General features: G+C 37.3%; 1 protein-coding gene across 1 annotated transcript in view; it reads right to left on the bottom strand.

Moving 5' to 3' along the window:
- The window catches only part of ZNF385D (zinc finger protein 385D), a 914313-nt gene extending 897053 nt beyond the window's left edge, over positions 1-17260 (bottom strand). The window contains exon 1 of the mRNA XM_032331133.1: positions 16805-17260. Coding sequence (XP_032187024.1) covers positions 16805-16910 — 106 coding nt within the window. The 5' untranslated portion in view covers positions 16911-17260. The remainder of the gene's footprint in view (positions 1-16804) is intronic.
- Positions 17261-17483: the final 223 nt, after the last annotated feature.

The following is a 17483-nucleotide window of genomic DNA, read 5'->3' as shown; positions in this document are numbered from 1 at the left end:
CTTCCAGGAAAAAAAATGTTTTGTAAAGTCACAAGAATATCATAATCAAATAATAAGCAAGCTAAAATGTATTATGACTTTGAATCATCTATAGAATGTAAGAAAATAATATTTATTTGTCCTTAACTCAAAGAACAAATAAAGGATTTTTAACATATACAGTATACAACTGTATCACAAATTTAATAGTAGAGCCTGTAGATTAGGAAAGATTTATTTCCAAATCATGATATACAGAAGCTATGAAACATGAAAAGCTGTATAATAAATAGAACTTAACTTAGTAAATTCCTTGTGTTATTCTTTTAGTATTATTTCTCTTTTCTGCATATAGGTTACAAATATTTCCAATTCCTTTCTAAAGAACAAATACGTAAAAAACATGTGGAATCATAAAAACTCTTATTTCATATATGGATATATGCCTGTGTGAGCACATGGGAGTGTTTTAAGCAGCTTGAGATTTAATTACTTTGGGTTCCAATAACTAGCTTGAGATGGAAACCAAGAGACCAAACAATAGTATTTAACCAAAGCATCTGTATTTATACATCACAGATATCCAGTTTTGCATTATTATTGAGCATTTGTAAAAATGGCCCACACATGAAACAGCAAATCCCACAGGAGGTATATTTTGATGCATATAGAGTGTTAAATTTTACACAATCTGCTGTTTTGAGTATCACCTTTATTTCTTAAGGAAAGTGTTTTTCATGGGGTATTTGGAGAAGAGGCAGCAGAGAGGGAGGGTAGGCCTAAGAGAAGGGAAGAGGAAAGAGATAAAAAGAGGGCAAACATCACGGTATCCTTCCTCATGGCCACAGAAATTCCCATCGCAATCAAATGTCAGCAGGCTGTCAATGCTGGAATTCTGTGTCCCAAATGATTTTCTGTATGCCAGTTTTCAAGGAAACATAAAGATAGTTTTCAAGTATCAATATTACAAGTATCAAGATTACATAGATTAATAGAACAGGGACTGTTATGGCTTAATTCTTTAAGAGATAAAGACACAGCAATAAAGTAACAAATAAAAGCACAAATCAAAGATAAGACCATTCTAAAGGTTTGGTCCATTCAATGTCATCCTCAGTTATATATATATTATTGGACGTATTACAAAATAAAATCTTTGGTGAGACATTTAAAAGAAAGTAAAAGATGATATAAAGTATCAAGAACAAGAGGTAAGGGTGGTAACAAAATCAGAGTCTACCATTAAGTGAGCAAAACATTTACCATCCAGACAATGCACTCTCTTCAGTATGTATAGGAAATGAGATAGTAAGTTATAATAGGTCCTATATTATTGTGAGCACATTAATTATATGAAAAGTGCAGGAATAAGCATTTGCACATAAAAAGAAAATTCCATCATTGAGATTATCAAGAAGTTCACACACATAATTACATAGTACTTTTCCAGCCTTAACACAATGAAGCTTTCAGATAGGAAGAAAAATAGACCAAAGCATATCATTATCCCCAAATCTCTAAGTGAACTTGAAACGTTTTTAAGTTTCAAGAAGTTTCTGGAGAAGGAACTAAAAACTTGAGAGTAGCCCTGAAATACAATAACGAGTACATTAAGAAATGTATATAGTTGGGCACCTGGGTGGCTTAGTGGGTTAATTAAGCCACTGCCATCGGCTCAGGTCATGATCTCAGGGTCCTGGGATAGAGGCCCGCATCGGGCTCTCTGCTCAGCAGGGAGCCTGCTTCCCTCTCTCTCTCTCTCTGCCTGCCTCTCTGTCTACTTGTGATCTCTCTCTGTCAAATAAATAAATAAAATCTTTAAAAAAAAATGTATATAGTTGATTGTGAATTCATTTTCTCACAGACCGTCCACCACTTTTCAGTTAGAGGCGAGATAATCAAATTCAATCATGAGCTGCTTAGCAATTACTTTTATTTTTTTAAAGAAATTTTATTTTTAATATGCTGGGTTCAAGGAGAAACTGGGACATACTGTTTGAAAAGTCTAGTAGAAGCCTGGAAGTACAGGGTTCTATCTTCATAGTACTTTACATTTTTGCGTAGCACTGCATCAGTCAGGATATGCTAGGTTACACTGCGGTAACAAAGTCCTAAAATCTTAGTGACTTAAGGAAACAAAGACTTGCTTCTGACTCGTACAACATGTTCATCTGAGATCTGCAGGGTCTTCAATGCAAATTATCCTCAGTCGGGGTCACAAGCTTTCAAAGTCTCTACCATCTGAAACACTGCCGGTCTCTGTGACTGAAAAAAGGAGCTTAACAAACCACACACCAACTTTTTAAAGACTTTGGCCAAAAAGTGACAAATCACTTCCAGTCACATTTTCTTGGCCCAAGCAAATGATATGTCATAACTTTACTTCAGGGAAGTAGAGTACTGCAAGCCTTCCAAGTGACTGATTTGTAAACAGATCTAATCACTACAGACATTTTACATGTTCCATTTTAAATTGATTATTTCCTCCTTTCCCAGTTAACTTTAAGTTCCTGGGGATAAAATGTTGAATCTTATCCATATTTCCAGGTTTTGAATCTTATGCTGTATTGGGCCCTCAGTAAGTATTTGTTGAATGAATAACAAGGACTGTCGGCAGAGTCAAGCATTTCAGCATGTTCAGGACTAAGTAATACTGAGAAGAGACCTTTGGATTTGACATAAAGTTCATGTGTAACCCTTGAAAAGTGTCTCAGAAGTAAGGCAAATTGAAGTGAAGAAATGAAAGAAAAGAATGGAGATTGCCCTTTCCAAAAGTTTGACGATGATTACAAGGAGAGAATTAGGGCAGCAACTTGAAGGAAGTTTTTCTATATAGAAAGGAGAGTACAACAGATCTGGAGGGAGAGCAGGTGAAAAGAGAGAGTGAAGTTTTAAGAGAGAAGATGAGTAATTGATAAAATGCCCAAGAGGTACCAGGAAGGAGTGGGATCATCAAATAGGTAAGCAGGCATTGGGACAGCAATCCTTTTGAGATAGAGGTGTATGTGAATCAGGATGGTTATAAAGTTGTGCCTGGTAATGACCAAAGGAAAATTTGAAGGTGTCCCTGTCTAATGATCTTTCCTTCATCTGAGAAACAGAAACCAGATAAGATTCTGAATTTAAGAGGAGGCATTGGACCAAGGATTTGAAATGCAGTACAAAAGGTAGAATGGCAGTTATAAGAAGGCACACCCTGAGCATTAGAAGAATGGATGGCATTTTAATGGATGTCCACTTGGAACTGAAATTTTAAATGGTAAAAGCAAATACTCATCTCCAAAGTTACAAAAACCATCTATGTGATTTAGTGACCCAGTATCATAATCCTCCAAACCATCCCGTTACACACCTAGGCTCAGAACCCAGGAAATGGAAATAGATGACCTCTTTCTGACATCTAACAAAAAAGTGTGATGCTTTCACTCCCTGTACAAAAAGGAAGGAACGAATGAACAAATGAACCTGATAACATGCTTGCCAATTTTGACTTAATTTCTAAGAATGAAATAAAAATATAATTGCAGAATGTTTCTCTTAGTATGACCATTTTAAATCTACCATCATTGGGTAATGCTGGAATTGGAGGAGGCTGGAATTGATTCAACTAACTTAAAATATTATGCAACTTCCAAGAGATTTTTCCATCTTGCAAAATCCAATCCCTCCTTAAAAATGAGCTGGTATTAGCCTTTTTACAAGAAAAAAAAAAATAGATAGCTTTTGCATTGTGCTCAGAAATAAAGCAAAAACTTCTTTGAATATATGTAGATGCTCTCCTACTTTGGGCACATTGATGAAATTTAGTACAGGTTACAGTAACAGTGAGAACTGAAAATATTCATATAATGATACTAACTATAGGAACTTTTTTAGGTTCTTCATGATTATTAACATAAAATGGTAACAAGGTAATTCCTGTCATTGTAAGTCAATATTGGTACCTGATATTTAATGTACAAAAATAGTTAAACTCTGAGAAAACAATGTTGGTATTGAAAGAAAAAGTTAAGTCAAGAAGAAATGGAGATGAATTCAGGGCCAAAGTGATGAACTAACTCATCTTGAGAAGACAATGGGAATACCAGTAGAAATGACAGGAAATGATGCCCTATAGAGATAGTAAATCTCTCACTGGTATGAAAATTAGTTATAAATCATATGTAAACAAATGAATGTATGGTATCATTTGTATTCCTTGGCCATATGATTTTTTTATGTACGTTGTAAAAGAGAATGAGATATATATATATAGTAAAGGCAGCATAATGTTCAATGAAAAGGTATTTTTAACAGAGAGTTCAGTTCTCAAAATTGTTTATGGGATCACTTTCTTACTATTTGAATGGAAGGCAAAAGAAGAGCTACAAACAGCATGACACATGAGGTTAGGATTATCCTGTTAAAATCACAGCCACTTGACTAGCTTTAACAATCAACCTCTCTGGGGACATTTCCAATGTTATCTTGGAAAGCGTTCATAGTTCAACTCTGACAACTTGTTTCATTTTCTGAAAAATTTCAGGAACTAATAAAGTAAGACCTAAATAAACCTTTACTAGACTATTGGAAGAGCATGATTTATTTCTTTGAAACATATGTCTGGTAATTTTCTTTTAGAGCAAACTACTTTTATGATTTTCCACAAAATATGCCAAACCATCCTCAAACTAACCTCCCAGTGACGTCCAAACTATTTTAGTATGTGGACACACGCTATAGTCCCATACACACATAGCCATATTCACGAAGTGAGCACCATGATTCTAGTTTCAGACACAATAAGTACTGTGCAGTTTTCGGGACTATCTTAAAGGACACACTTTACTGTATTCTCTATACACATTATGACAACCAAATTTCAATAATTTATTACCATAATTTTTACTAGACTGTACTCATGCTTCAGTAAGAGCCGACTTCCAAGATCCAATGTTGCTTATTTTAATGACAAAACAATGATATGAAATCTTAAAAATTCTTTCAAAATGAATAAATACCAATGCCCTTGTATGCCCTGTTCACTGGAGGGAGCATGAGAGGTATATTGTGTTGGCATACTTTGTCTCACTGTGTGTCCCTCTGTTCACCTCATGCGTTCAGTGTTAGAAACAAAGAAATAACACTTTGACTTTAATGTTTTGACTCTCCTTTAGTCAGAATTCATGAAATGGAAATGAATAACTGTGTATTCCTATGAGACTCTGATAATCAGGGTGATCACTCAGTTGGCACATTTCTGTTTCCATCAGGTTATAAAAATTGAGAGCCTTCTAATATTATTTGATTATGCTGCCCCTCTAGAGATCACTAGCTATTATTACCTTAAACCTTTTATTATTCTGAAACACACAATGTCAGTTATTAAAATATTGCATTTTATTTATAAAGGTTTAAAAAAAAAAAACACTGCAGTCTTTTGCTGTTCAAAACAAAGCTCATTGACATTGCATCATAAACACATTTGAGAAAGTAGTTAAGTTGCCAGGTTTCAAATTATCAAAGGGATGGAGTAAAAACAATTTCATTGAATAACACAGAATTTCCAAACTCAGTTAATGGACAAGATGATTCATTGTTCTGATGTGGCAAGACAAAACGGAAAGCCAGCAACTGGGAAAGCACAAAAATGCAGAGACTGGAAACTCTCAAACCTGGGCATGGAAAGCAAGCAATTTGCTGTAATCAGATTGTAATAGGCAGCATTAATTTATAGGAAGATGCCTTTTGGAGTACCAAATTAGCGTAATCAATTTAGAAACTTATTAATGGTCCTGACAATTTTCCTTAAGGACCACATCAAGGTATATAACATAACTGTTAAAGTCACTTTAACATTTGCATAAAATTAGTTTATCTTCACATCAAATCTGAGTATGGTTATAAAACCTATCTTGGAATACATTTCAGAGCAATTTTCAAATTAAAGTTTCATTAGTACTCCCTTAATACTGTCATTTATTGATTGTTCTCATCTCCATGCCAGTCATACACTATCACTGTTCCCCGTAATTCACTCCAGCATATGATAGACTTAACAGAAGCTATTTCACTGCGTATGTGAAAAGAAAAGGAAACTATTCAGGGTGGCAGAGAGAACATAAGGCTTTGAGTCAGACATGGTGAGTTCATGATCCAGCTTTGCTACCTCCAAGTTACTTGGCCTTGTAAAATCACTTGACCTTTTGTTTCCCTATCTTAAAAAAAAGTAAATGTGGCTAATGGTAACACCTACCTCCCCTAATTTGTGGGAAGAAACAAATGAGAAAATACAGATGTCATTTCTATATTCAGTGAAACTATTTCAATATTAGATTTTAGTATGTGCATTAAGAGGAAAAGAAGTCTTGCTCTAAATGAATATAGAAATGTAAAACCCGTTATTCACATTCACATAATGGCAACCTCTTCTACCTTGAATAGTATTTAGTTTTCTCAAACTTTCTTATGCATGCTAAAACATATTAATTAGGTAAACTTTTACTTTGTCAAAGGCAATCTCTTAATGAAGAGGTTCTTTTGGGGCGCCTGGGTGGCTCAGTGGGTTAAAGCATTTGCCTTCAGCTCAGGTCCTGATCCTGGGGTCCTGGGATCGAGCCCCGCATCAGGCTCTCTTCTCTGTGGGGAGTCTGCTTCCTCCTCTTTCTTTGCCTGCCTCTCTGCCTACTTGTGATCGCTGTCAAATAAATAAATAAAATCTTAAAAAAAAAAAAAAAGGAAGAGATTCTTTCTTCTAACTTCCTCAGAGTTCTGAATGGTTCCTCTTCAACTTCTGAAAATTTAAATTAAGAAATCATGCTCTAATTTATGATCCAAGAAGAGAAAACATTTTTTAAAGTTCTGGTGTCATCTCTTCAGGTTAACTTGTTATGGTTTTTTATTTATAAAGAGTCAAAGAAGTATGCATTGGCATCAGACATAATTTAGGATTAATAAATAATTAAGAGTTATGCCACTAATTAATAAAAATTTTTTACAGAGTGCTCAACAAAATCCACAAGAACTGAAAAATGTATTTTGTAAGCAATTTCCTAAAGTCAAACTCTTCTTTATGAGGTGCTAAAAAACATTATTCAACCTACTAAAGCCATTAATTAGCCAGTAACTGAGCTGTACCTACTTAACTCTGGAGAGAGGAAATGACACACTATATCAAAATCTGATTGATTATTATGCTGTTTTGAGGCAATTTTTGGAGTATTGTTGGATTTTGGTAATTATTTAGCTCAATTTTGTACAGAGTCTAAGTCTACCACAGAGTGGAATTTAATTGCTCATTCAACAATGTTTAGGGATACCTACTTTGTTCAAGGCACTGTCAAGCATTACAAGAGGTAAAAAGATTAATACGACATGGTCCCTGTCATAATGGAATTATTCTCTATGGGACTGTAGCTATCATTAGTTAGATTATTGATGCTTAGGGAGGCCTGTGAAGAACTGTGATGAATTGTCAAGGTAAATCCAAATCAGTTCACTGTACAGTTCACTGTATCCTACTTATTAATCTAGGCAAACATGGACTTGCCAGGAACTCATACAGTCTCATTCCCAAAGGTATCCATTTTCTCAGGCTCCCCAAAGAGTCAAGCTGACTCCAATTTATAACTCATCAAAAAATAGTACCAGCACTAGGAATTTATCTAAGAAAGTGGGCTCAAGCTCACTGCCATGGAACAATGGCTTAAAGTATCACAAAGGGAACAAAATTTATAAAGCATTGAGCATTGTCTAAGGGCTACATGGCTTTCTCATTCCTGTAGAAACTCTGAAATGCTTAAAGTTAATCCAAATCAGAGGTAAGCCAAAGTTAAGCAGCCAGTAACTAAACTGCTCTGTACTTTGTCAGAAAGATCCTATGAAAGTCTCTGCCACATTAACAACACAGATGCTGCTCACCGCACCATTCAATTCCCCTTTCATGAAGAAAATTCCCTCCAGTCTCAGTCCTAGGAATGGTGTTTTTCTCCTAGACAACAGAGTTCTGATGGTATCTGTGTCAATGGATCTGATTGTTGTTCAAAAACTTAAGGCCAAATTTATAGACCAAGTCCTCCAAATGGATAAACCCTTAGAATATAAATAACTTGGAACATTTCCCCCGACTCCTAAGGAAATTTTTCTTCATCATGTACTTCTGAATGACAAATTGATTTTTTTTAAGATTTTATTTATTTATTGACAAAGAGAGAGACAGCGAGAGAGAGACAGAGCACACAAGCAGGGGGAGAGGCAGAGGGAGAAGCAGGTTTCCCTCCAAGAGGCAGCGTGATGTGCGGCTCAATCCCAGGACCCTGGGATCATGACCTGAGCCAAAGGCAGCTGCTTAACAACTGAGTCACCCAGGCGCCCCAACAAATTGATTTTTAACCTTCATAAGTATAATTCAAATACAGGGAAGTACAAAAATTATATGTACAATTTGATGAATTTTACAAGTGAATTAGTTCACTAATCAACCCTCAAATCAGGACACAGAACATTTTCAGCACCTTGCCCTTCCACCCTGATAACTCTGATGTATTCATAAGTTAGCTTAAATTTTGAACTTTGTGTGAATAGAATCAGGCTTTTTAAATTTTCTGGGTTTCATCAGTCAACATTACATTTGTGAGCTAATTCGTATGTTAGTCTGCAACTACAGTCAATTCCTTCTCATTCTAGTCCCTTACTTTGTAAATTTAATTTAGCAATATTTTACATTGTTTTTAAAACATCTCAAACTCATTACCAGGAGGTAAAGAAGGGACATTGTTTTCTTAGATATGATACCAGAAGCCCAGGAAACAAAGGAATAAATGAACAAATTGGACTTTGAAAAATTTTTAATTTGCACATCAAAAAACACTACCAATGGAGTAAAAAGGCAACCCACAGAATGGGAAAAACTTGCAAATCATATTCCAAACAATATATAGAGAGAACTTCTTCTTTTTTAAGATTTATTTGAGAGCAAGAACACAAGCAGGAGGGGCAGAGAGAGGCAGAGAGAGAACCTTAAGCAGACACGACACTACTCAAGCGTGGAGCCTGAGGTGGGGCTCAACCTCACAACCCTGAGATTATGCCTGAGCCAAAACCAAGAGCTGTGTACTTAACCATCTGTGCCACCCAGGCATCCCTAAATAGAGAAATTTTCAAACCCAACAAGAACCACAAAACAAGCAATCTACTTCAAAAATGGGCAAAGGACTTCGACATTTTTCCAAAGAAGACATACAAATGGTCAATATACAAACAACACAAAAAAGATATTAAATACATTAATCATTAGGAAAATGCAAAGGAAAACATAGCACCTCATGTCTACTACAATCATTACCATTAAAACAACAGACAGACAGACAGAAAGAAAGAAAGAAAGGAAGGAAGAAAGGAAGGAAAGAAGGAAGGAAGGAAAGAAAAAAGGAAGGAATACAGAAAATGAGTTTTGGCAAGGATCAGCGAAACTGGAATCTTTGTGCACTGGGAATGAAAAATGGTATAGCCATTAGGGAACATTATGGCAGTTCCTCAAAAAAATTAAAAATAGAATTACTATATGATCCAGGAATTCTACTTCTGGGTATCTTTTTAATGATAGAAGGCAAACTGGAAGAGATGTTTGCACATCCATGTTCATAGCAGCATTCCCCAAAACAGGTATAATGTGAAACAACCCAAGTGCCCACTGATAGATGATGGATAAACAAAGTGTAGTATATACATTTGATGATAGGAAGGAAATATTCTAAAATATGCTACTACCTGGATGAACGTTGAGGTCGTTATGCTAAGTGGAATAAGCCAGTCACAAAAAGACAAATACTAAATGATTCCATTTGTATGAGGTACTCACAGTAGTCAAAATATTACGGACAGAAAGTAGAATGATGATTGCCAGGGAATGGGAGGAAGAGGCATGTGGAGTTATTACTTAAAAGGGATAGAGTTTGGGGCACCTGGGCAGCTCAGTCGTTAAGCATCTGCCTTCGGCTCAGGCCATGATCCCAGGGTCTGGGATCAAGCCCCTAGTGGGGCACCCTGCTCAGCATGGAGTCTGCTTCTCCCTCTGCCTATCTCTCCTCCTGCTCCTGAGCTCTCTCTCTGTCAAATAAATAAAATCTTAAAAAAAAATAAAGATAAAGAATAAGTAATTAAATAGTGTCAATTCACTAAAGCCAGAAAATCAATGAATACCTTTTAGGAAAAAAAATGTAAAATATAATAATTCCAAAAAAAAAGCTCTTAACTTTTCAGCTAAACCCAAGTCCAATTAACCATAATATCTTACTAGTTGATATTTCTAGTTAATTATGTGGTTGACAAAATTCTGTTTTTATTGCTAAAAATGTATTTTAATTTCTTTTGTTAAATTTATTCCTGATTTTTTCATTTTATTTAATGGCATATATAGTACTACAACCAGAAGGAACTGAGTTCAAAAGTTGTCCTATCCTACTATGCATATGTGTATTTCTTAATCTAGTTCCTTATCTCTAGTGTAAGTTTAATAGCAATTCTTTGTTCCTAAAATTTTGAGATTAAACATAAAGAGTCAATTGTACTTCCTAAAAGTACAAGTTAAAAGGTAGTAGTTGTCTAGCTATTTTTTTTTTTTTTAATACACTGAATGCTCCATGAGTCCAGGTCCTTGCTTTTCTGGTCAGCATTGATATCCTTAGCACCAGTATTCTAGCACATAGTAACCGCTCATCAAATATTTACTGACTGCATTATGTTAAAGTGAACAGAAAATAATTAATGACCCTGAAGTCTTTGATCTAAAAATCTGGTCAAAAATTTGAACATAAATTAAGGTAATATGCTTCAAAAATACATGATCCTTTATACATTTTCCATAATTTAGTTATGTTGGTTCTGCCATCTCTTCATACATCTAACACAGCATAAGAATATGAGGATGAGATTATAGTAGGCAAAATAATGTACACCCAACCCTCCCACTCCCCACTCTAGCTGCTCAGATCCTAACTCCTAGAACCTACGTCACATTATTTGGGAAAATAATCATTGCAGATGTGATTAAGCTAAGGATCTTAATATAAGAAATTATACTGAATTACTAGGATAGGCCCAAATGCAATCACAAATGTCCTTATAGGAGAAAAGCAGAGGGAAATTAGTCTCACAGGGGAGAAGGCAATGGGAAGACAAAGACAGAGATCAGTGTGATGTGACACAAACCAAGGAACGCCAGCAGCCACCAGAAGCTGCAAGAGGCAAGGTACAGACGCTCCCCTAAAGCCTCGGAATGTGCACACCTTTGCTGATACCTTGATTTCAGCCTGGTGATACTGATACCAGATTTCTGACCTCCAGAACTGTGAGAGAATACATCTCTGTGTCTTAAGCTGCTAGGTTTATGGCAATCTGGTGCAGTCACTACAGAAAACTCATATATGCTAATAACTATGGCATATTCACTTTGCACTAGACACTATTTGAAGCACCTGGCCTTTTGGCTAAGATCAAGTGTAAATAAAAAAAAAAAGATTATTTATTTCATAAGTAGGCAGAGAGGCAGGGAGAGAGAGAAGAGGAAGCAGGCTCCCCGCTGAACAGAGAGCCAATGCGGGCCTCAATCCCAGGACCCTGGGATCATGACCTGAGCCAAAGGCAGAGGCCACAACCCACTGAGCCACCCAAGCATCCCTATTTGAAGCACTTAACATGTGTCATCTTAAGCCTTCAATCAACCTATGAGATAGGCCACTCAGTGTCACTGTTTTATAGATAAGGCCAAGAAATGTATGATAAGTTGACTAAACTCTCACAGCTTGTAAGGAACAGAGTGAGGATTCAAATACAGGTATTCTAGTTCTTGAGTTCACATTCTTAAATTCTGCATCATGTTAAATGACTGTTTCATCTCTCTAACTTTAATGCCAAATTGTACTATGAATATAAAATTTGTGACTACCTAAAAACTCAACCCAGTACCTGAAATCTTTTTTCTTTAAATTCTAGGTGTTCTGGATAGATTTAGTACACTAAGACCAACTCATAAAAGTGGTTCTCAAACAAAATAGTTTTAAAATCTGGATTATTCAGGATGCCTTCTGGAGTTTCAAGTGTATTCCTCTGTCTAGGTAAGATAAAAGTAAGATAGAAACATTTTATTGATTTTTCTTTCATTTCAGTCCAGAGTAGATGAGAGATTGTTAAAGGAGAGAGAAATTTCTAATATTTTTTAATAATAAATTATAAAAACAACAGTGATTAACTCTTTAAATATAAAAAGACACATTACAAGATCACACACACACACACACACAAAAAACAACAACTAAGCAGGGAACGTATGACCCCATGTTATGAGAAACCCTTAGTTAAACCCTCAAATGGACCTCCCTAATACTGCACTGTATTAGTATTTGTTCTTCTCATGGTGACAGGCATGTCTAATGGGTAATGAAGATATGCCAAGATTAGTACTGTTTGACAGAATATGGGCTTCGTAACTGCATGGATGTAAAGAAAGAACTCTGTTACTGTAAACCTCTCACTTAAAAGACCAGATTAGTAATGTTGCATGTCTGCCTGCTTTGGTTACATGCAATTCCTTTATCAGGGAGAACTTCCCCTTTGTGTTTCAAATAAGTCAAAAGATGAAACAAACATATGGTTGGATGACACTATAGACAAAGTAATAAAGTCATTAAATGGTCTAAAGTTCCCTATTGTCACTCTAGACTGTTGTTCTAGTATTCTCTACCAGTTTGTCAGTAGGTTAAGGAATAAGATACTCTTTGAATCCCATCCTCAATCTGGGTACAGAAGTGGTACAGAAGTATCTGGGTATGACTACAATCATATTTAAAATGGGATAAAGAGGATGAAGAAATCTGATTCATCTCTGCCTCTCAATATCCTTAAAGTTCTCTGTCATTGAACTTTATTTATTTATTTATTTATTTATTTATTTATTTTAAGAAAAGCCTGGGTCAATCCAGAAAGAGGTGTTACTGCTAATTTTAGCAGGCCCTAGAACATAAAGATTAACACATTATTAAGGTACTGGAATTTTTAAAATGATCTCAAACATGTTATTCACTTGTTCAAAAGATTAATTGCCCTGATTAATTTCAGGCACATAACTCCATTTGAGCTGATCTAGGTTTCCTAAGAGGTTACTAAAGTGGTTGCTCAATGTTCAACCCATAGGCTTTATCTTATTCAGACTCTCTCTTTAGAACACTTGTCAAAATACTAAGGAGTCTCACTTACCTTGAGTTCTAAGCTCTTGAAACATTCAAAATTAAAAACTGTTCCCCAAGATTAGTTTCTTCAGTTTGTGATATCAATGTGACTCAGATGCTTATTGAGTTTAAATCATTTACCAGAAACCCAGTTGTTCAAATCATCAAATAATATAAAATAAATTAATATAACTATTGTGCAAATAAATATGAAACTTGAAAAAAATTTGTAAAACACAGAACATATGTTCATGTGATTATAAGGTTAACCCACTTACAAGATACTCCTCATAAAGTATTTTGCAATTGTTGAATTGCATATTCATTGCATGAATTCATATGAATTCATATTCAAAATTAGTCTCAATACTTCATAACTAAGGTTAAACATGTTAATCACTATAACAACCTCATTACCTACTTCCAAAAAATAAAACCTCTAGGCAAGTTATTACTACACTATTTTTATATTCCTGCTAAAACCCATATATATTCAGAAATGTATTGTTTATAGTAGGCAAAATATGATTTTTTTAAGACTTCGAGTACATCAAAAGACACAAATATATATTTCATGCAATGCCAAGTTATTACCAGAAAACACAATTTAACCCTAAAACAAAAGAAATCATGGGAATAACCACTAGTTTACTAGAATAGAGAAATGCAGTATCTTATTGAAAACAATAAGATACTATGTAAGTGCAATGAAACATAGTAAAACAGCCTAACTTCTCAAAGACTCTCTATTTTCCAAAGCTGTTCCCACATCTGGGATGTGAATATTAGTTTCCCAATGGATTTATATACTTTTATCTGGTAATTCTATTCATGTGCAGGCAAATTAGAACTATGACTTAACATATACCACTATTCCCCAGATAAGCATAATTACATCTTGTGAAAAAATACGATACATGCATCTTATTTGTTGTTCTTGCTCTCAGTTTTAAAACCTCGAAATCTTTAGACAAGCACGAACATAAATTATCTGAAGAACGCATCACTAATGAATTTATAAAGTTGGAGATTATAAGAAAATAGTGGAAGACATGTACCTAACTACCTGCATAAACTTTGCAGGAAGAAATGCAACATCTTAATTAAATTTCAGATAAAATAAGCCCTCAGTTGGATGTGAATCTTTTAGCCAAAGTTGTTATCATAGATGAGACAATATGTTTTGTTGAATTGCAAACATTTTTCATTACTGAACTTTTGATGCACCTAGTAAATAGCAAATCACAGCAGGGGGTGTAATTGTTTTGAAAATATTGTTGAAAATAGACAGGAAATTTTCAAAGAAGCTGCTAGTATCTCTTAATAGAAATTCAACATTTTGTTAGGATTTGAGCATTAATTATAAGCTGGCTGAAATGTAAGAGTGTCCAGGTAGACCTCAGAATAACTCTAGAGAGTCATACAAATGTGAGGTTAGCACCAGGTATGTTTGATGTTATAAATCACACATTGTTAAGAGAAAGGCTAGACTATACTACTATTGATTTACAATAAAGGGACTCAAAGAAGGAACACTGTCAAGGGGAACACCAAGACCTCGGCATTTAGCTCTCTCTAGAGATGGCAGCCCCAACTACATAAATGCCACTCAATTTTCATTTGATTTGTAGTCTAAATTTGACACTTCTATTAAATTAAAGATTTTAAATAGTTGTGGATCAATAAATCTATGATGTGGTCATCGCCTTACTTATTTTTCATAGGGTTGAGAACTGAGATGGTACTCCCATTTTGTATAGTACCAGATTTTATAGTGCCTAAAGGAACAAATTTTGGAGTCCAGCAATCTTGGGTTCTAAAATACTAACTCTGGAATTTTTCCAAATTTTACATGTCTAAGACTCCTTTTTCCTTATCCACAAAATGGAGATGTAAGGATGTTGGCTTCTTGGGGTTGTTATGTATTTACAGAAGCTGTAATGCCCTTAATACGTTGCTTAGTGTGCAGTGAATGGAAAAAAAAAATGTTAGATGCCATTACTAATGTTCTTGGTGTTGTCAAATAACCCCAAACGTTCTTCAGCCACATTGTCACAGAGCAAAAACAGCCAAAATACCCTATATTTTGTCCTAGGATCTTTTTTCTTAACACAGCGAGCTTCCAGCACTTCATTTACTGAAATCCAAGATAATACATTAACTCAAGATGTTTGCCCATTCCCCAGTCTATATTTTAGCTCCATGGATAGAGTGTTCAAGTTAATTTCCGAGGAACATCTGGAAGGAAATGTGAAGAAATTGCAGCAAAACCCAGACACACTGTGCTGCATCAATCTACATAATTTGAAATGACCCATATTTGCCTTTCATGTTTACAAACCAGAGTATAGTGACTAAATTACCCAGTATAGGGCAAGGGTGACATGAAAACCCAGAGGGAGATAAGCCTTTCCAGTTGGTTCCAGGGAACATGGTGAACCAATATTGACTAGACATGAAAATCACTTTTAACAGACAGCTAACAACCAACCTCAAGAGAAGAGAGAAATTTCCCCCATGACATTCCAAGAAAACAACACTGGAATGTCATTAAAAAAAAAAAAAAGGCCCTAGCTCCAGGGTCCTTAGTTACACCCACAAAACATAAAGTAGTCTTCCAAGTCAGTTCAAGGTTTCAGAATTTGGGAATGTTCAAATACCCAGAAACATCACATCCCTTGTTACTTTCGCTGCAGCTCACCCTGGAGCAGACAAACGTTATCTCCAGAAATATGTGATGCAGGCAAGTCTGAACTCTAAGGGGGGAGGGTGGGGAGACACATAGGGAATTGAGCATTTCACAAGGGGCAAGACGGTATTGGGTCAGGCAGGTTTCCTCTGACCCCAATTTGCGCCCACAATAAAACCTCTCCCCAAATGCTGGAAGTCACAAGGTATCCTTACCCTGCGCTCCCTCATTCCTGGAGCAGGAATGCAATCAGATCCCGGGACACTGATTTACCCTAACCTCCCAAGTCCAACCTGAATCTTAAAATTATTCCCCTGGAAGAAGGCTTTCTATAACACAACAGCCTCCCACACTGCCCGCAAATCTCGTGCATCCTAAAGATCTTGAAAAGAAGCCCCCCCACCAAAAAAAAAAAAAAAAAAAAAGGAAAGAAGAAGGAAAAAAAAAATAGACGAAGGAAAAAAATAAAAATAAAATACAATCACGAAGCTGGCCCGCTGTGCTTTCCTATCCCAACAACTTCGCCAGGTTTCCCAAGGAAGCAGAGCGCCCCCCCACACACACATACCCAATAGGAGACAGGCCCATCCTCGGTGGCCCAGCCCTTGACTCCAGCCAGAGCCTGGCTGACCCAGTCGCCCCCCGCCGTTGCTTTCTCTGCCCCTGGTCTCAGCGGGAGCCCCTCAAGCTCTGCGCTGGACACTCCAGCCCCCACCCACAACAACCTCACATCTCTGCTGGCCGCTGAGCTGAAGAGGCAGGGGAGCAGACTGGTGTTATGGGGTACACGAGAAGGGGGACGTCCCGGGTGTGGACTCCGCAAATGCCCATTCCGTGCGCCTCACCTCTCGCGGGGACACAAGCCCAGCACGCGCCCAGCACCTCGGCCAACTCCGCCACCCGAACCGAAACACCTCTTTTGCGCTCAACTTACCGCGGCTGGGCTGAGCCTTCGTCGCCCCCAGCAGCTTTTCTCTCCTTCCTCCCGCCGAGCCCTTCATCCTCCTGCTGGCGGCCGCTCGGCGCCCTGGCCCTGGCATCTGGGGAGCAGGAGCGGCCGCCCGGGCTGACTGGCCCCGGGGGCGCACAACTGCCCGCCTGCAGCTTCGGTGGTTGATAGTCACCACGAGGCGAGGCGTGAGCGGCCGCCGCAGAGAATAGTCCCCGAAGCAAGCGCCACGCGTGTTGTCCCTTAGGCGAGGGCTGGAGGTGGCTGTCAGCGCGCCTCTGCCTCCACCGCACCCGGCGGCGCTCCGCACGCGTCCGGAACCCGAGCCAGCCTCAGGTGCACCCAGCTGGGGAGAGGTGCAAGCTGGCGCGGAGGGAGGGGCCGGCCCGGGGGCGCCCGGGAATGGAAAGAAGACTGAGCAGAGAGAAAGAAACCAAGAGGCGAGGAACTAGCTTTAACGGAGTGAGTGGATCCCGGGTGTTAAAGGGAAACGCGAGGGAGAGAAATGCATCCAGAAACTAGAGGTATTAGAAATGAGCTCCCTGAGCTGCTTTGGGAGACTCGGGAAAGGGGTTTTCCTTTTGTGCTTAGATCCTTTATCCTCCTGGGTTGCCTACAGTTCTACCTGAAAACAACCTCACCCCCACCCCTCATTCACCACCCC

Source organism: Mustela erminea, chromosome 1 (assembly GCF_009829155.1).
Source record: "Mustela erminea isolate mMusErm1 chromosome 1, mMusErm1.Pri, whole genome shotgun sequence".
In the NCBI taxonomy this organism is placed as follows: Eukaryota; Metazoa; Chordata; class Mammalia; order Carnivora; family Mustelidae; genus Mustela; species Mustela erminea.
Note: the sequence above shows the minus strand (reverse complement) of the source record. Positions and strands in the feature narration are given on the sequence as shown.